Source organism: Camelus ferus, chromosome 1, assembly GCF_009834535.1.
Source record: "Camelus ferus isolate YT-003-E chromosome 1, BCGSAC_Cfer_1.0, whole genome shotgun sequence".
NCBI classification, from domain to species: domain Eukaryota; kingdom Metazoa; phylum Chordata; class Mammalia; order Artiodactyla; family Camelidae; genus Camelus; species Camelus ferus.
In genome coordinates, this window is record NC_045696.1 from 39074532 (window position 1) to 39095324 (window position 20793).

The 20793-nt window shown below is 48.0% G+C and overlaps 1 protein-coding gene across 11 annotated transcripts in view; it reads right to left on the reverse strand.

Annotated features, from left to right (window-relative positions):
* RIOX2 (ribosomal oxygenase 2) overlaps window positions 1-20793 on the reverse strand; it is a 29480-nt gene that overhangs the window by 4873 nt on the left and 3814 nt on the right. For 6 of the 11 annotated variants that reach the window (XM_032489916.1, XM_032489884.1, XM_032489892.1 and 3 more), the window contains exons 2-9: window positions 19016-19481; window positions 14154-14273; window positions 12910-13038; window positions 8009-8112; window positions 4677-4779; window positions 3708-3903; window positions 1756-1844; window positions 444-530 (exon numbers count right to left, since the gene is read on the reverse strand). In XM_032489916.1, coding sequence (XP_032345807.1) covers window positions 444-530; window positions 1756-1844; window positions 3708-3903; window positions 4677-4779; window positions 8009-8112; window positions 12910-13038; window positions 14154-14273; window positions 19016-19447 — 1260 coding nt within the window. In that variant the 5' untranslated portion in view covers window positions 19448-19481. The remainder of the gene's footprint in view (window positions 1-443; window positions 531-1755; window positions 1845-3707; window positions 3904-4676; window positions 4780-8008; window positions 8113-12909; window positions 13039-14153; window positions 14274-19015; window positions 19482-20793) is intronic. The other 5 variants (XM_032489938.1, XM_032489952.1, XM_032489927.1 and 2 more) reach the window with 3 other exon arrangements.

Below are 20793 nucleotides of genomic sequence, written 5' to 3' on the forward strand. Positions count from 1 at the left end.
TTTTAGTCACTCAAGTGGCATTTTCTACAATTCTCAATACAGCATCATTTTGATGCCTTTCACAAGGATGAACCTTGTTACAGATAAGCTATTTACAAAAAGTGTAATTAGATAACTTATAAAAGTTGCCAATTCCCATATGAAAACTCAGACTTCATGGAAGGCACGCTAATTTATACAGTGAGAAACGTCAGGCACTTGAACTTCACATTTGTCACACTGCACTTTCCCTACAAGGCTACAGGTCTCAGCCAGTATCTTTAAAAGCTGGGATATGAGGATGTACATCCCAGAAACGGCTGACTGACTCATCCCCGTGCAAGGGCTGGTCATCTGTGAAACGTTAAGTCCACACTGCACATTACCCATAAATCAAAGGTAACAGATTCTTCCCAGCCACCACCCAATCACAGGAAAGACATTCATTTTAGGTTGGAACAAACCTCTGTTTCCTCACTTCCCATCATGTGTGTCTCTCTTTTATTCTTTAAGGAATGATAGATGTAAATGACCTTTTCTCTAGTTTCATCCTTAAAAAAAAAAAAAAAAGTGTCAACACCAAAATATGATCACTTGGATACCAGGAGGGTTTTCCAATAATATAGGTCAACACCAAGGAAAAAAGTTTCAGTGCTCAAGGGAAATTTATTAAATGCTAAAGAATCCTTTTGGCAAAAAGTTACTTATATAAGGATATATATATGCTCACACACAATATATGATATATACATTACTTCATTATCGTCATCACAGATTACTATTTGTAGGTAGCAAATAAGCACTCTTAAGTCATTTTTTTTAAGAGAGCAGAGCATCTTCAGAAAGTTGATTTAATGAAAAAGTAACCATTTATATATCAGCTTTCTAATGAAATACTCTTCCTTTAATCATACCTGCACTCTTTTTGCATCAGAAAAACCTGACACTCCCAGGTATACATAAACTGATAACTTATGAACACCATGGAGTAAATATTACTTCCTGAGAAACAGCAGCTGTGGGATCTATAAAAACTCCCATTTCTTTATAGTAGCCTCGGAATGGTCTCCACTTCCCCTCCCTCTCCATCTGCCCTACACCGTGCAGTTTATTGTCTCTTCCAGAACCTTCAGTCATTCCTTGTCACCTCTCAGACGAGGATCAAACACCTTGGCCTGACATAGAATGCCTCAAATTGACTGGTTATCAGTTTAATGGGGAGGTGGGAGGTTTTGTGTGTACATTATAGACCAGATGAAGCCCAGGAATTTAGAATTTCTAAAAATTTTCCAGTTGACTATATTCAGCCAGCTTTAGGAACTGCCGTGCTAGGTGGGTAGGTTAGAGAATGTAGATTCCCCTCGATACGATCTATAGATTAGAGATTTTTTTTTAGAAGAAACATCAACAAAACCATATGTAAAGACAGCTCTGCACTGTATACAAGACAGGAGAAGGGCCGGGAGAGGGAGACGCATGAACGGGGTCTGCAGCCGTCTAAGCAAAGGCGACCTGGCCCGAAAGGAGGCAGAGGCCAGACTAATGAGGGGAAAGGAGGAGGAGGGTTCTGTGAGGGTGACGACAAGTCCTCAAATGCCCAAAAGGCAGGAAACTTTGGAACCAGAAGAGCAATAATCTGATCTAGTGACGGCGGTAAGCTGTGAGAAGATGGGCTCCCAAAGGAGGAGGGCAGGGGTGCTGTTAGTCTGATAACCTGGGGCCTGTGATGGAAATGCCCTGAGAAGGGAGGAACCCGCTTCCCCTCTGCACACTCACAGATGGATCCGGATCCGGTCCTACAGTGAGGACAACGTGGTCTCTAAACTGCAGTCTCACTGTGCTGTCCAACCTTGGTAACTGTCCACCTAGGAAAGCCACAGAGAGAGAAACCTGCCTTCAAAAGAGGGAACCAGCAGGCTCAAGCTTGTTCCCAGGGGCAACTATTTAGAAAATACACTTAGTAACAATTTGCAGCTGAAGCCACACGTGGGGCGCCCTCTCCAACTCAAGTGTTTGCTTACCCCCAAGTTTACAGCGATACTAAAAGCACAGTTTATACCTTAATGGAGCTCATTCTTAAAGTGAACACAGATGCACAGTTAGATAAATAACCAGAGAAATTGGGAAGTTCACTGAATAGCTGTCACTAGTATCCCGGGAGCACACACCATCACAGCATAGACAGGGCCAGCGTGCCTTCTGCACGGAACACTCACTTCTCTGGCTTCTCCCCCTTCCTGCTCTACACATGGACTATGAAAGGACTTCCTGGGCTCAGGGTGCACCACCCCACCAATTACTAGCTGCATGACCATGGCAGACTATTCAGTCTATGTAGGCCACACAAAAGCCACCTAATAAAGCTCACAGAAAAACACTGCTCTTAACTAAATTGGATCTAACTTAGTGAAAAAAGCAGCCACTGCAAACAGACTAGCCTTACGGGGTCATCTGGCTGCAGAAAGAGTTGAGGGATCACAACTTTATAGACTATGAGGGCTGAGACAGGAGAACCTGAGATCAAACATCCTGGGCCATAAGCTGGCACTCAGGAAACTGTTCTGCTGAAGATTAAAACATATGCTGGGAAAACGTGATATTTTGAATAGATGTTATCAAAAACAAAACTTAAACTCCTCCCAGAGATTATAATAAAAATGTCCAAAGAATCATGTTAGAAGGGACTGGTAGACCGTGTATCTTGGTGGTTCTCCACTGGTGACGAATAAGGCTTTTATGAAAGTCAGTGAAAATGAAAGTCTCCCTCTATCTGACTACGAGGGAAGCAGCCCGAGAGCCGGCTGGGCATCCACGGCCGTGTCCCCACGTTCTCCCGACAAACACAGGCCACTGCACAGAACACTGACATTAAACAAGGCAATTCTGCGACTGAGCAATCAAGACAAAATCAAGACCACTTCATCATCAGTGCAACACTCAGACAAAATCGAGAACGCTATCCAAACCACAGAAGCGACAGAACTCGCCCCTCTCCTAGTTGATCTGAGTGCTGCTGCTCCTCTACCAACCCTCCCTTCAGCCCGCTCCCCTCCTCCCTGCTGTCACGGAAGCCTGACCTGAGACCCAAGCCCAGAACCCCTCCCATTTCCCAACAGCATCCAATCCAGAGCAAAGCCCTGTGTCCCTGAACCTCCCTGAAAATCACCTAACTCAAACCCAAGTCCTCTAAATCCTTTCCAACATCCTTTTACTGAGATACCCCCACAGTCCCCAGTGGTGTGTGGTCTTCCCTGTTATGACAAATCAATAAGCTGAGCTGTGTCCGACTACAGGATTGTGGTGTTGGTGGCCTCTGCTCCAGGACACTGATCCACACAGAAGTCTGTCAATGTCATCTGTAGCCTCAACTTGTCACAAAATAAGTCACCTGGGACTTGGGGAGAATCTGTGAAAATGGGCATTCCTGGCAGGTCACCTGAGGATCGCTACATTTTATCCCCTCCCTGAGTTAATTCCAACAAGATTATTTCCATGTTCACATCCTTAAAACTTCCTGAAGATGATGAATACTGGAGGGGCCATAAATACACAACATTTCTCACCTAATATCACAGGCTCTCACTCCCCATCAAGCAGCATGTCTTGTCCAACCTTAACACACTAAAGACAGGCCCACGTTAATTCCAAAATGCTGCATACTCTCCATCAGCTTAAAGAGGTGCCCACCCAGGAAAGCCTCAAAATGCCCCATGTTAGCCCCTAACCACCTCGAAGAAGACAATCAGCTCCACCTGGTGTTGAAAGCTCTGCTCCGTCTCCCACGTAGTAAGGCGGAAGTCTGTTCATGGCAAAATCCTTCTTCATGTCGGCTGAAAGCAGTTCTTCGGTGCCCTCCAACCGGTCTGCAAGCATCCTCAGAAAGCCGCTTAATCTTCTTGTTGCAATAGCTGTGGTTTCCACCTGCTGGAAACAGAAGTGAGTCCTGGCCCCGACTCCAGTGCCCGGACTGCCCAGGCCCCACATCTCCTGAGTGGTCCACTCAGCAACCCCCCCCCAGCGCACATCGCATCACTCCTTTAAAAACAACATCCCGCTACACCCTTAGAACCACTGTTCATCTTAAGCTGCTTATTGTTTGAGTAAAAATAAAGGTCAATTTTCAGCAGCGTGCCTGGAAAGAGGGATCCCTGGAGATAGGTGCAGTCCCGGCTTTGCCTTTGGGAAAAGAAGTCGCTAAGGTGACTGCTCCAGACGGTGAAAGCACCCTTTGCTCAACTCAGCACTAATGCTCTCATCTTCTCCAAACCAGCCTAACCGTGCTGTTTCAAAGGTACAACAGGATGGACAGAAAAGTCAAGGAAGATGGCAAGGCTAGGCTCTGCAGTGGGTCTCTCCTCACTTGTGATCACTGCTGAAGCTATGGTTCTCCCAGCCACATTAGTTACTTGTTCAACCACGTATGCAGCCAGCACCCCCATAGTGCCTGCCGCTGCCTTTACTGCCGCCCTGAAATACAGGAAGTGGGCTGTCGGCACAGCACCCCTGGTCCTTCGGGGAGCACGTGATGGGCGGCACTCCATTCATTCTGCACACCACCCAGTCCGGCAGGTCAGCAAGGGAGGAGGCTAGCTTGGCTCACGTGGGGAGAAGGATGCTGGGGTCCCGAGGAGGCTGCACTGCTCTAGCTGGCCTGGGCTGTGGCTTCCCCTCCTTTCCCACCTGCCTTCATTCCTCACCAGGAGCAGCTGCCGAGGGATGCCGGCCCGTAACTCCACGTCGGCCTTCGCGGTATCAAACACGAGCCCCGAAATGGTGTCCAAAAGGAAATCTCCCCATGAACTGGAAAGCGCACCAAGAAAACAGAGAGGGAATGCGTAAGAAATGTGCCTAAAGCACTGACTACTAAAAGCCCAGAGCTACAAACTACCAAGCCAACTCCCCTGCCCTGGCACCTTGAATTCTGTAATTTCACGTCACTCAGCATGAAAACTCAAGGCCTCCATCAATCACAGGCTGCCTGCCCTCCCCATTTCCGGACAGTCACATGAGAAGTTAAAGGTGGGAAGCTAGGCTTTATTCAGGATTTATCTCAAATGTAAAGATACCAGAAAATTAATTACATACTGTCATAAATAGGAAGTTCAAGAGACCAATTTATTTTTTTTAACGTTTTCAACTGTAACACAGTGCCTATGAGGAAAGTTTTGCAGGAAACTTTAACACTCAATCATTATAGGACCTGAAAAAATATTTATGTGCAAAAAATCCAAAAGCAATACATTTAGGGTAACAGCAAGATTCCCCGGACTGTGTGACAGTCTGAACAGTTAAAACACTACATGTTCCTTTGTCCCTTATGAAAAAGAGGGGCACTGTTTCTCAGTAAAATATCCAACATCCACGATTTCAAAACAATTGATTTTGCAACTTGTTAAATTCTAGCAATGGTTTTCCTGGGGTAGAAGGCAGAATTCAGAGGCCCAAAGTAACAGCTCGGGATGAGTGTCAGTGTTCAGCTGTCTCTGCCTTCTCCGGGGCGTTTCAACTCGATCCTAACCGTGTGCCAGCAGGGGAAGCCCACACTGTGCGGCTGCCCTCTCTCAACATTTCTGAGCTGTTCAAAATTTTCCTCTGTGTCACCAGCAGATTTCAAATTGTTAGCTACATGCAAAATGGAAATTCACAGTGTGACTCTTGCTTCTCGCTCAGTAAGCAAAATTAACACTTTTATGCTTCCCTCCTGGAAAAGTGGCAAGAGGATGAAAGCCACATGAGACACTTTCCCCAAGGTGTCCACTCCTACCTGGTGGTCTCACCACCGTGCGATTTAACACTACGCCCAACCTCACACCTTTGATTGCACTTCGACCTGGAGGACACGCGCAGGCCTCCCAGCAGCAGGAAATGAGCTCGTCCTTCGCGGGGTCCCAGGTAGCTGTCACACAACAGTAGCTCATGGAGGGGTTTAAGCACAGTTAAACTGAGCTCTGTGCTCTTTCTAGAAGGCATCTCGGGCCTTTCCAAAGTTTGGGAATAACACCTCTTGAGGGGTTCACTTTAATAAAACAGCCAAATCGACCTGCCATTGTCCCATAGAGCAGGTACCAAATGTTCCAACAACATGACCCCTGAGAGGCCAAGTCCATTGTGCCTTAAGGAGTACCAGGACCAAAGCACAGGGGAAATCTCTGGGGAGCAACGGTCCTCAAGTTACATCTGTCCCATTCTAGTGCCAGCCCCACTGACAAAGGCACAGGTCAGTGTCCAGCCTAGACTCACGGGTCCTGGTGCCCACCCACAGCCCTGGGGCATCCTCTGTAACTCAGACAGCTGGTCCCCAGCCCCACTGACTTCAGGGGGTGGGGAGAGCAGGGAAAGCCTACCAGATCCTCATTCCTGGGACTGGGAAATAACATGTCAGGCACCCAGGGGAAGCACAAGCTAACAGGTTCAACAAGGTCAAGGGAGGTCAGAGAAGGCACTGATGAGAGTTTGTGATGAGCCAATGTTGTGAGTAAACAGAAACTGAGTAAGGAAAACCAGTTACTAGAAAGCCAGTTGGTGGCAGTAAGAGAAATGAAAAGGGCGGAGAAGGAGGGAAAGAGGGCACAGCTGAGTATCGGTGATGGCAGGACACCCAAGGATGCATTCATGGGCCAAACTCTGTGGCTGCCAAGGCCCAGAGCCAGTGTGGTCCAGAATCAACTTCTGGTCCAGCCTCCCTGCGGCTGCCCTTCCCCACATGCTATGACGCGCTCCTACGACCGCCCCTGTCTTCAGCTGTCACTCAGAGACCTTCTGCTCCTTGTTATGCAAGGAACCTAACTAGCCACGGTGACACGGACATTTTTCATAAAGGAAGCCTAAAACAAGCTTCGGCTCCTACCTGTGGGCAAAGAGAGCCTAACTTCAGGCCCAACTCCAGCTGGTTCCTCCAGTCTCTTCACTTCACACTGAAAAGCCAGATGAGGAGGCTGAGGAAGGCTTACTCACTTGTTCTGCAAGCTCCAGCTCTGAAGTCAGAGGGGACTTGCTGTCCCTTGGGCTGGAATGGCCTCCCCTGCTCTGCCCTTCTGACCCACCTCTACTTCCTCATAAATCTCCCTCAGCTCAGGTGTCATTTCTGAAGCCTTCCCTGATGCCCCAGCTGAGCTAAGAGCATTGCTCTGTGCTCCCAGGGTCCCCTCCGCACACCTATGATGGAATATATCACACTGTCTGGTAACTATGCACACCCTCCCCACCACTTCCAGAGTGTAAGTTCTCTCAAAGCCCCTCCAGTCCAGTGCCTACAATCCCAGCAACCAGCACAAGGTCTAGCCCCTGCATGATGAGTAAATTAAGCTTTTAATGGGACCTGGACCAGCAAGGTGGCTGCTGTCAGGAAATCACTCCCAGGGCACTGCAGCCAGGTCCTGTCACGTGACCAGGCACTCACCCGACTGGAACATGGTTTTAATTGGAACTGTTTTCAGCACATGTGCTTTTAGGACTCCTTGTTCCAGACTTCCTTTCTGATTTTAATTTCATGAACTATAAAAGATGGAAACCTTAAAAGAGACCCAGAGGTTTCAATGGATACAGAGTTTCTGTCTGGGGTGATGAAAGTGTTCTGGAAGCAGATGGTGGTGATGGTTGTACAACACTGTGTGTGTAATTAATGTTACCAAAATGGACACTTAGAAATGGTTAAAGTGGCATATTCTATGTTATAAATATTTTACTGCAATAAAAAAATTTTTTAAGGAGAAAGACTACTATAGCCCAGCCTGGCATCACAAACACACCGCCACACCCACAACTAAGGTTCTGTCTTCCCAAACCCCGAGAGCCTTTACTTGGGCAAGTCCCAGCATTCTGTAGAGTCAGGTTCGTGACGTTCCAGGACGATACCCAGACGGGTCAAGGGCACAGGTAGGACACTGAAGGGATACAAAGTCACCGGGGGATGCCTGAAAACGCAGGGCTAGATAAGCAGTAAAGAGGCGGCCAACTCCCCACCACCGCCTCCTGACCGTGGCTGCCCGGAGGAGCTGTAGGGGGACAAGGCCGGGAGAGGGGCGCTCACCTGCCCTGGTAGGTGCTGATGGTCACGTGAGTGGAGTGCGCCAGCCCCGGGGGAGTGTCTGCCTGATGAATGGTCCCCCTGGGGAAGTACAGCAGGTCTCCCGGCTACAGGAAGAAGGAGAAAAGGGGGAGGGAGTTAGAGCAAGGGCTGTCTTCTCATTCCTCTACATTTTAAAGAGACAAATGCAGGCTGTGAGTGTCAGATCTGCACCCTAGATACCTCTGCCTGGTGATCAAGCCATGGTCTGCATGCTGGGCTCAGCAGTGCCTGCTGGTCTAGCTCAGCTGTGTCTGTGAGCCTGTCACCATGAAGCCCAATCCTGGAGGGGCTTCCAGCACCTCAGGTCACTTTCTTTATTCACAAGCTGAGACCAGATTCACCAGAAACCACCCCACCCTGATCCAGGGATCAAGGAGGTGATACCCTGTGCCCAGGAGCCTGCTCTGTACCCCGCACCCTTCCGTGGAGCAGTGAGGAGGAGCTGCACCCACTGGCTGTGACCCCCAAAGTACCTGACCTCCCAAAGCCTCAGTTCCTTTACGTGTGAAATAGAGGCGGTTGCCCCAAACCTCACAGGGTGACTTTGAGGATGAAAGGAGACACTGTACCCAAAGCTCTTGGAGCAATGATGGCACGTGGCTGTGTTATAATTATGACTTTACCTGCCAGCCCTTGATATTACCTGTGAGCTCTTAAAAGCAGAGTCTATGTCCACCTTGTCTCCGCAGGGCCTAAACCACTAAAGCACCCAGCACACAACAGAGGCTCAAGAGACATTTGGAAGAACGGATGAAAACCCCTGTAACCCTTCACTTGAACCCAAACACTAGACGTAACTACAGATCAGTCACTGTCCTGGGCCAGTGAGCCTCCTCCACCCTGTCCTATTCCTCTCCCAAGCCAGTGAACAGAAATATTCTCCCCAAATCACTCCCGTCCTGGAGCCATCTCCTCCCTCATCCCACCCAGATGGAAAACACACAGCAGGGCAGTTGCCTCAGAAGAGGAGAGGGAATTGTGAGAGTCACTCAGCTCCTCTCTGCAACCATGGGAAGTGGTCTGCCTCACTGGTTAGGAGCATGGGCCCTGGAGGAAGAGCTCAAGAAATATCAGATAAAAACTTTTTTTTTTGAAATGTTAAGATTTGCCTTAGAGCAAGAAATAATACACAATAATATATGTATTCATAAGTGCTATCTTGGTGGCTCATGTGCCCTGAATGACACCAAACTGACAGGGAAACTAGTACTTCAATTTAATAAATGCATTACTCATAATCACACCCATTATATGGGAGAGGCTGCGTGCCAGGCCTTGAATGAGGCTCTCACATGTATTTCATCCATTCATTCATTCACTCATCCCACAAACATGTGATGAGCCCTTCCCTGCCCAGGCACCATGCTAGGCACCGGGGAAAGAGCATCGAACAAAACAAAGACCTGCTCTGATGCAGCACATTCCAGAAGAGAAGACAAACACCTGAGAAGGGAGAAGAGACAATAAACACAATCAAGACAGTCTAGTGAGGCAAGAGGGATGAAATAAAGCAGCAAATAATGTCAAGTGGTGAATTCGATGGAGGAGGGAAATGATGCTCCTGGAACCGGGGGCAGGGTATGCCTGGAGTAAGAGGTGCTATTTTACCCCAGGATGGTCCATTAAACCTTACTCGGCTAAGGTGACATGTTGGTAGAGACTTAAGGAAATGAGCGAGCCAGCCATGTGACTACCTAGGGAGAAAGGATTCAGCTGGAGGAAAGAGCAAGTGCAAAGGTCCTGAGGCTAGAAGGTGTCTGGCAGGCTGAGGGACATAGGTAGGCCAGTGTGGCAGGACAGTGAGTGCAGGTGGGAATGAGGGGCAGGGAGGGAAGGTGAGCAGGCAGCAGAGGACATTACAGGGTCTTCTGGACCATTTCAAGGACTTTGGTTTTTATTCTGTGTTTAATAGAAAGTCACTGGAGGTCTGGGCAAAGGGTGCACAGGATCATAAAAGGATCAGTATGCTTGTTATGTCAGAAAGTCTGCAAAGGGGACACCAGATAGGAAGCTTTTGTATACATGTGTCTAAGAATTTTGTCCTGAACAACCAGAAAAATGGAGACACATTTGCATGAAGAAGGAGGCTGGGGACCGGGTGGGACATGGGATTTTGGTTGGGGGAATATTAAAGTTATGGCATCTTCTACCTTTCCAGGGGAGACATAGAGTGGGCAGATGGATTATGAGTCTGGAGCTTAGAGATGGGGGCTAGAGATCTAACACAGCATTTAAAATACATCACTGTAGAGGGTGTTTGAAACCTTGGGAGGGAATGCTGACTCATCAAAGAAGTCCAGGAAACGAGCCCTATATCCTAACTAACAAAGGTGGGACGACTGAGGACAAGACAGTAAAGGGGATGAAGAAGCCGCTCAGTAAGGTGGTGAGAGGACCAGGAGAGGGTTGCACCCTAGAAGCCAGTGAAGAAGGCGGGGGTGACCACTGTGTCAAACACTGATGACAGGCAGACTGAGATGGGGTTCAGAGCTGACCACCTGACAAGGTAGAAGTGACCTGGAGAGTAGTTCTAGAGGAATGGTGGGGAGGAAAGCCTGCTGGGAGGGGTTCCCAAGAGCAGGAGAGAAAAGGAAAGGAAGACAAGGCATTGTGGCAGGGTCCCCAAAAATGTCTACCTCCTAATCCCTGCCACCTATGAATAGGTAGGTTACATGGACAAGGTAACTCAAGGCTGCAAATGGAATTAAGGGTGCTGATGGGAAGATTATTCGGGATTACCGGGAAGGCCCAATGTAACCACAAGGATCCTTAAAAGTGGAGGACGGTATTGGAAGAGAGAACCAGAGAGTGCAGCAAGAGAAAGACCAAGCTCCTCGGTGCTGGCTTTGAAGACGGAGGAAAGGGCCATGAGCCACTGGGCGCAGGTGGCCTCTGAAGCTGGAAGAGACAAGGAAATAAAATTTCCCCTAAAGCCTCCAGAACGAACACAATCCTGCTGACACCTTGATTTCAGCCAAGTGAAACCCCAGGACTTCTGAACTGCAGAACAAGATAATACACTTGTGTTGCTCCGAGCCATTGAGTTTGTGGTAATCTGGTAAGCAGCAATAAAATGACACACAGCCATCTTGCCCAAGGAATTTCACTATAAAGGAAGCATCAAAGTAACATTTTAAAATCCTTACCACCTACAAGGTCAGCATTATGATGTCCATTTTAATAAAGAAGAAATCAAAACTGAGATCAATAACTTGCCCAAGGACATGCAGCTTGCAAATGACAGCAGCTGAATTCAAACCCAGGTTTGTTAGTCCCCAAGCCACGGAGACACGATACCATTACAGGGGTGGTCCTCGCCCCGAGACCCCATGTTTGGCGGACATACCAGCCAGGCTGCTGCTGGAGCAGGAAGGAAAGGGTGAGGAGGGCTCCAGGCCTCCCACTGCAGCCACCACACCCACCCCTGCCCAGAGCGACTCAGCTTTTCTATTTCATATATTGGGCATTTATGCCAGATTTCATTAGAAGAATTTCACTGATTAAAAAGTCAATCAACATACAACTTGAAAAATGTTGCAGGACACAGTGCTGTCTTTCTCATTCCAGAAGACTCAGAACTTATCTCGTGAACTGTGATCAGGATGGGTGTTACGACCAGTGGGCACTGCTCTGCCTCCTCCAAGCCCCACACCTCGAGGACCACCATGCAGCCCGACCTTCTCGGGCAGGGCAAGGGGCCAGATGTCAGCCTGAGGAGCCCAGCCCTGGCCTCAGAGACCATGGATGGCTTAGTCTTTGGCTTAAAAACAATCAGCCAAGAGCAGGGCCGGCTCTTCCTGAAAAGGGCCAGATAATAACTGTGGTTTGTGGGCCACATGGTCCAGGTGGCAACTAGGCCAGTTTGCTGACCGCTGACCAAGAGCATAAAAAAAAAAAGGGTACCTTTACTGTTGTATTTATTCAAGTCCCCTATGACACGGACACCCATCCTAAAAAGGGAGATTGTTTCTCCCAGCTACGGCAGGCAGGCAAAGATTTTACAATCAAGAAAGAGCCACAAGGCAGTGAGCGAGAATTAGATACTAATTACAACTTTAAGACACAAGAAATACAAAAACAATAGCCCTGTGCAAGTCTACCAGGTGACTTAGAATCTTTGGAATGGTTTGAATCAACTATTATCCTTTTACCACTGAAGGAAATTAAATCGAAGTTTTGTAGGAAAAGGTATAAAGTTTAATTATGCAGCTGTTCTTATTTCTCTAAGATTTCTTCGCAGCAGCCTCACCTGCGGGGTTTGGCTCTGATCCCACCCAGGCTAACAGCTCAAAGACATGCTGTCTCAGCAGCAGGTGCCAACAGGCCAGCACATGCTCCATCCAGCACAGGTCTCCCCAGAGCCTGCAGGGTGACTATTCTGGTGACTGTATGCGGGGAAGGGAAGGGCGCGCGGACAGTCTACCACACAAGCACAAGCACAAGCAAAAGGGATCAAACTGGAATTTTACCTACAAAAAAGCTAAGGAGTCCCCGGCCGTGGGCTGCCTAGGTGACCTACGACCCAGCACTGACCACTGTCTCGGACCTGGTGAAGCTGCCAAGGCCGTGCCTTCCACATTTACTCTAGAGAAGTCAGCGGTCACTGAATCCATACTTCATTCCTGTCGAACTTGGATTATATTCGGAGACAGGTGGTATGGAAAATGAATCCAACATTTGCTCAGCTCACTTCCACGAGTACCGACCACCAGGGCTCCCTCAGAAGCTCCCCGCACCAGCTACGTGGAATGAGAGCCACCCGCCCACAGTCTCTTGGATACGTTCCCAGGGGACCAGGACACAAATGCTAACCTTCAAGCCAAACTCCTCGCCGGAGAGGCACGCACCACGGCAGCCCGTACCTTCAGTGTAAACTCCTGTGCCGGCCTCCCGATCCTGTCCTCGGCCTCCACGCTGTACTCCCGCGCCAGGGGCACCGTCGGGCGGTACAGGCGCCAGTGCTTCTCTCCCTCCAGCTGCAGGATGAAGACCTGCGGAGCCCAGGGCCCGGGAGTGTCAGGGAGCCTCCTGACGGCTCACAGGCAAAGTGCTCCTAGCGTCTCCCCTCCCGGGGCTTAGACAAATTACAAATCTCAGATGAAAAATAAAAATGAAAGGTCACAGATGCATTTCACTCCACACTAAAATACAAGTTACCACTACCAGTAATCACTTTTAAAACCAGGTCATCATGAACCCTGACACTGGAAGACTATTCATTCTTTTCACTTTCATAAAGCCTCACAAGAGTTCTTTATATTCCACCATCCAGCCCACTATCACATCCCCTTAAATCTCCTATCAGACAGCAGAAAGCCTATAATCTCTGATGGAAAAGCCAAGCTTCAGATACTACTGGGTGTCTAAAATCCTGACTATAATCCCTGGCACAGAGGAAAACTTCAAGTTTTTTAATTCTTCATTCAACCAAAGATATTTTAAAGTTCTGTTAAAAAATTTAAAAAAAAACTTTTGGAAAACGTCTTGATATCAAATTGCTCTCAAAGGAGGAAAAAACAGGTTTTTTCTAACTAATAACTCTATGTTCACACATTGTATTAGTACAAAAATAAAATTACAAAATACCTAAGCCAAAGAGTTAACTTTTTTTGGCAGCCACATGAGAGTGAAATCAACACTTGTCAAGGTGCCAGGGCTTAAGTGAAACCATGACCTTCATTCGAGCTTCCACAAGATTTTCACAAATGGAAAAAATATATATATTTTTGGCAGTTACAGAAAAAGGACAAAATGAAAGCAGATGGAAGGATTACTTGTGACCCCACCTTATTAAAGACCATACGTTGTGAAATTAAGGAAAAAGGCCAATCACACTTTTCTGTAGATAAATTCAATAAATACCTGCTTCATAAGAATGTGTGGCTTTTTCTATTAGGAAATAATTTCTCCCCTTTCCGAAGGAGCAGGAAACCAGTTTGGTGGGATTAATTTTGGCCCCTCACTGAAGTGAGGGAGGTCTAGCTCTCCAGAGCCCGCACAGGAAGAGTGGGCGAGACCCAGCTGGTGAGCTGAGCTGAACCCTACGACCCCCTGACCTGGCAGCAACTCCCTCCTCCCGGAGCCCAGCAGTTTCCTCCCCTCTCACCTCGACATCATCATAATGGGGCGGCAGGCCTTGAGCTCCTGCAGGCGTCATGTACACATTTGAGCCAACCAAGGAGCCAAAGTAGCATTCCAGCTTCTCCTGGATCCTCCAAAGCTCATCCTTAAAAAAAAGGGAAAGAAAGGTGGAGGAGGAAGAGGTGAAAAATACATTAGAAGTAAGAGGAGAACATGATCCTATTTACTCAGCAAGTCTTTAATGCACAGCTGCTATGTTCCAGACACCGGGAATTCAGCCGTGACCGAGCCAGCACCTCTGCCCTCAGGACCCTTCCGTGCAGCGCAGCACAGCAGAGAAGAGGTGGCAGATAAACAAGGCAACAGCGAGGCAGGCAACAGGGAGTCACGAAGGATTTTAAACAGGACAAAGATATGGCCCAATTCTCGTTTATAAGAGTTCCCTCCGGCTACGGTGTGGAGAATGGATGGTAGAAAAGTGAGAGAGGGCAATCAGGAAGCTACTAAGGCAGCAGCGTAAGGGGGAAGTGACCAGAGTGGTGGTGTCACTGAACCAAACTTGGGTCTGCCCGCTGCCCGCACATGCGCAGTAAAGCCAATCTACTGGCACCGAGTGGTGGTGAAGGAAAGCACAGGGTTTACTACAAAGGCGCTAATACAAAGAGTATGGGTGGTTCCTGCTCTAAAACCCCGACTCCCTGAAGGGTTTCAGCAAAGCATTCTTAAAGGTGACGTGGGCAGTCCCAGGGTATGTGATCAGCTGGTGCACAATTCTGTGATGGGCGATGGTGAGGTAACAGGGCGGTGTCACAGGGGTTAACAGTATTAATCTTTAGGTGCCAGTAGGTCTGGGGGTTATGTGCCCATGATTATCAAGTAGTTAACTTCTCCCATTTGGTGGTGGTTTTAGCATCTGCAAAACAACTCAGGAAATGTGCATCCGATACTGTTATCTGGGTAATTCAGAGAGGAGCTACAGCAGAGGATATGGGGGAGGGGTCTGCTTGATTACAGGAGAGATGAGCAGCAATGCTGAGATGTGCTCTAGAAGCAGCACTGACAGGACCCCTGATGGCCCAGCTACAAAGGGGTGTGAGAGGGGACAGACAAATACTCTTGGGCTTTTGACTGAGGCAGTTGGTTAGCTCCTAGTTCCACTGAAATGGGAGATTTGCTAAAGAACAAGTTTTCAGGGAGAAAACAGAAAAGCTGTACCTCAGAAAAGTTAAGTCTGAGCTGCTAAGACCCCCATGTGGAGACATTTTTAAGGAAGCCTCTGGCTGGCGAAGTCTGAAGTTCCGGCAAGCTGTAAGGGCTGGGATTTACACTTGGAGACCAGCCCACACAGCACTGGTATTAGAGTAATGGGAGCAGAAATGACAGCTTAGGAAGAGGGTACAGATGGAGAAGGGGGCTCGGAGGTGAGTCATGCTCCCTCCCTCCGGCCCTCGTCAGCTCCCCAGGGCCTGACCCAGAGAGGAGCCACCACCCCTGCGAGGGAGAAACTGATCTTCCCAAGGCAGGTGAGGAGCAGAGAGGTCCAACCTGGCCACGTGGGTGCCAGCACTTCCCACAGGCCAGGCACTATCTCCGAGGGCTTTACTTCACACTGTAGTTCTACCCCTCTCCCAGCAACTCTCTCTTGGATTCAAATCCACGCAGCCTGGCTGCAGAGCCCACACCTTCGCCACGACTCCACACGGCCTCTCCAGGGGACTGTCTTAGAGAAGAGTCACCTACAAAGAACACTGTGGGGCCCCACGTTTCAAGCATATGAATGTCCAGTGCCTGGCACTCAGAAGACGTTGAAGTATTTAAATATTTGCTAAGGAAACCAATGACCACGGCTTGGGAGTCAATCCTGCCACTGGAGTGAAAAGAAAAATCTGCAGTATTACAAATACCAAGTGGGGAAGACCTGGGTCAGCATGAAAGAAGCTTTGCGAGACATCTTTATATAGGCCACCTGGCTACTCTGCATCTCAGGGATTCTATTTAGCACAGGAAGGATAATAATCTAATGGCATCTGAATAGCTCCAAAGAGTTAGCAGATCTCCCAAGCAGCCTAATGGATACCTGGCTCTGTAATTCCATTTATACAGTAACTGGAACCAGCTTCTCTCTCCCTGCTTCCCTTCTCCCCACCCCCAGCCTCCTCTGATGGCCCTAGTGGTGTCTCAGAACCTTGAGTGACCTTTATGGCTCCTAACTCAAGCTTCTGGGTCTGGAATTGAGGCGTACACGTCTCTTTTCTTCTTAAAGGTTACTGAAAACCCTATCCTTTGTACAGTTTTTCTCTCGGACCTCTAGCTTCCGAATCTGGCAAGTGTGGTCCACTAGAAAGAGATCTGGAGTCAAACCACGTCAGTCCAAGCTGTAGTTACAAGCTAGGTGACTTCACCTTCTCTGTTTGTAAAAGTGAAGACTCCCAGCCTAAGATGGTGGGGAACAGCATAAAACTCATCTCAGATCCTATCTAAAATGCAAAGCAGTATACAAATGTTACAGTTTCACCAGAGCTGACTTAGGCAAAAACAAGGCTACTGAAATCTGTCTCCTTTAACTCCTGTCTCCCAGCTATGTCTGGAGATGCCAAGGAGGACCCCAGGACAATGGGAAAGCGAGGGAGGAGCACCTCCTCTCTCCACTGACCTACCAGCAGAATCAAAGCCGAATGCAACGGCTAAGCCCAGAAGCCCACGTTCATGCCTAAAGAAAAGCAAAAACAAGCATGCCAAAAGCCCTACTGTAATTCAGTTAACATCTTTAAACATATGGTTAGGAAAATGCCCTAAATCTGGAGTCAGAAGTCCTTCCTTAGTAGCTATCGAAGTCCCATTTGTGAACTTCAACGGAGACCACAGCGACTGCTCTAATGATTTCAAATGTCTGCTGCAAAGACTGACAGTGAACACACGTGTTAAGTATTTGGTAAATTCAAGTGGACTTTTGATATACAGATCACACAAAGCAGATGGGCAACAACCTCTAGGTTGTTCATTTCCAGACTAACTAGCATAAGCTGTGCACATTCTGGGACCAGATAAAGAAAGGGCTGACTGTTCACTCTGACAGTCTCTCACCCTGGCCAGTGAGGAACTGCTCCAGACTTTCTCTATCCTGAGAGTGCTACGTCCACTAGTAAACACACACACGCAACACGAAATCACCACATAACAGAGTACTTAGAACCCAGCAAGCGGGTGAGCTCCTGCAGCTGACAGGTTTCTCAGGTCCTGGTGGTGGAGAGAGAAAACAAACAGGAAGCACTCTCGTCTGGCCTGGGGGCGGACTGGAGACTGGGAAAGTGCATCCTTCCTGCTTTAATGAACACAGCTAAGAGCTGAGTCAACAGGGCACAGGGAATGCGTTCGGCCACTGGAAATTGGGGAGGAGGAATGTGCAGCGCTTAAGCAGATGAGCAGAGAGCCCAGGATGATTCTGAAGCACAGAAACGACAGCCGCAGAGGACCCCCCCACACACACCAAACAATAACTTCCCGCTGGTCTGCAACCAAATTACATGTAATCAACCCCACCGGTCTTTTCCAGTCATAGTTCTTAGGCGTTGAAAAACCACTCTTAAAAAAAAAAGTACTGATTCTAGCCAAGTAGAGTCAAAGACTAGCTCAGAGCGAAGTACCCTGTTGTCCATATTTTCTGAATGCAAATCACCACTTGGTCTGGCAAGTGATTCATAAATTCCTTTTGGGTGCTAGGGCCAAAAGGCTGGCATTGCAGGGGCATTTCAACTGCTCAGGGCTGCATGAGATGGAATATCTGGAGTGAGGACTTGTACTGAAAAGTTTCAGAATACTTTTACTTTATGCAAGAGTACAAACAGGTTCAGGAGGCTGTGGACAAAAAAGGGAAAGGCATTCACGAGACGAGTGAGGCCTAACGGATCTAACAAGGCACCTCGAATTCAGTCATGAGAGGCATTCCTGGTAGCTGGTGACAAGGCCCTGGGAGCCACACAGCCAGAACCCAGCCCCTCGATGTGGGACTTCACGCACTGCTCTCCCCCTCCTCCCGTGCTGACGGGGCAATTCAGCCACGGGTCACAGAAGGGGATTTCTGAAGGGGCATAAACTTTTACCTAAGAACAGGCCCTCAGTTGCTCTGGGCTACCTGTCACATAAAGATTTCAGACCTCTGTGAGAGCAGATTAGCTCATCCTAGGTCTACGTTTTACAAACACAAAAAATGAGCACGGGGCGGAGGGTGGGGTGCAAATTATTCCTCAAATGTCAACCACTGATGGAGAATAAAGAAAAGTTAGCCAGTCTTTCCAACTGGCAAATCAAAGCTACCGTCCACCTATGACTGCCCCCAGCAGCAGTTCCAGGGCCCTGCCCCTGAGCCAGGTGGCTCTTAAGAAGGGTGAAGTCTCTTTCTTCAACATGCAGCTGCTATGTGTTCTGGTCACTGCTCCAAAGCCTCTGATTTGGCAAATGGAGGCAGCAGAGGGAGGCAACTTCATGAAGAAAATGATCACCTTGATGCTATCATGCCTTAAATCATAGTGATGGGACAAACCAAACAGAGATGCCTACCATATAGCAAAACATACACCAGCCCACGGAGATGCTCCTGGAGCTGTCATGTCACTTTAACAAACTTTATAAACTTGCAATATAATTTAATTTTTGCAGCTCAGTGACACGAAGCCATGTCCACCCCAAGCTGTTAGAGATCCTGTTTAGCCAAAAGGGAACACAAACATCACTGAAGCTGGAGTGCATCTGAAGACCAGACAGGTGCTACCGCTTCTCAAACTCAACTGATGGCAGGAGGCTAATCATGATCAAACCCCTGAGCTGATCAGCGGCCAAGTGTTAGTGCTTCAATACAGATGAGGCCCCTGCACTGCGGAGACCCATTACCTTGAATCTCTGAGGTTGGTGAAACTGAATTGTTGCCCTTTTCTGGTCGAAGTCTTTTCTCAGCTGAAGGAAGTGCACTTTGCCATCTTTATTTAAAACCTTTTTCTTCCCACTGACACAGCGGCAGACGTTGACATCCCTCCCGTAGTACACACCCTGGCGGCACAGGCTCTTCAGGTCTGAGAGCCTGAACAGGGACTGGTAATATGTGGCCAGCGCTAGGTCATCTCTCTGGATGAGAAGGGGCTTCTGCTCCCAGAATTCCTGGAAAAAAGTCTCTGCCTTGACAGGAGAGATTAAACTTTCAAAGAGGCCACTGGGGCTGTCAAAGTTCAAAGGGGAAGGCCCCCCGGCCACCTCCACCTTCACCTGCTTACAGGGAACAGGCCCCTCTTCCTGCCCATTTGCTGCAGGCTTCGCTTTCTTCGGCATTGTCTTCAGCACAACGCTGCAAGGAGCCGCAAACCTGCCAAAAGGACAAAACACACGTGTTTGGGTTTCCCAGTGCCGGCGTCAGGAGTGCACACACAACAAGCACACGGACTCTTCCTCAGCCAAGGCCATTTCCTCCAGGATAAGATTCAGCAGGAAGCCAACACCACTTCTTCCAAGATATGACTCAGCCTCAAACACCACTCAGATCACATTCACAGAAAGGAAAGCATGTTTCTCCTGTACACAAGCACTAAGTCACAGAATGCATTACTTACTAGGAGGTATAATTATCCCAAATTAAACAATTCAATGGCCTCAGCAGTTCCGAGTCAGTTTTAGCCTATGGCCATTGACAAAGCAAAGTCGAAATCTTATATTTGGCTTTAATCAGCACCAGGTCCCAACTCTAATTAGATGCACTGAGTTAAAAACACTTGACCTAGAACTACCAAGGGCTGCTTTCCAGGCCACTGGGGACAGTGGTGCCACCTGGTGGCTGAAGCAAGAAGTAGCTTGCTCCCAAGTCTTCCTCAAGCACCTGGGCCACCTTACTTCCAACCTCAGCTTATTGCTAAAAATTGACACTTTACCAGAAACCTCCCATTAAAAAATAAAACAAGAAACTAATTAGGAGCTGAAAAATGAAGAGTAAATATAGTTATATCCCAAGCCTTTCAAAAGTTGTAACTTTTTAACTAACATAAGACACAACAAATAGCTACGTCATTAACCTCTAACACAGCACTCCTCCCTCTGGCTTTCACGGGCACACACATCCCCCTGGGCACCTAGATGTCAGGTGGGGCTTGAGAGTCTGCATCTCTAACAAGCTCACAGGTAATGATGCTGCTTCTGGGCCACAGACCACACTTGAGTTGTAAGAGAAGCAACCCTCCTAAGTGTTACCAAAGGTCTCTCAGAACTGCCCCAAACCACAACTGCCGTCACACTTACAATACAGGTGTCCTTCATCTACACTTCAAGAACAGTACTTCAAATTATATGAATTTCCTGAAACTGCAAAATTCTATTTTACAGTACATTTTTTCCCCATAGGAAAGCTAGGGTGGAGGGGATTCACTGCTTTAACCAGATTCTTAAAGGAGTCCCCATCCCCTTAAAAGGTTAAAAACCACTGTGCTTACGAAAACCACTTTTTCCCAGAGACCAGTAACTTATTTATAAATGTTATGCTTTTCTATTTTATGGGGTTATCAGAATTGCAAGAACAGTTTTCTGCTCTTTTATCATTATAACTAAGCTGTATTTCAGGTACACTGTGGACTGAGTAGAATGAATGGTCTGGCCTGGGAAGCAGGCAGCAGAACGTGTCACACTTACGA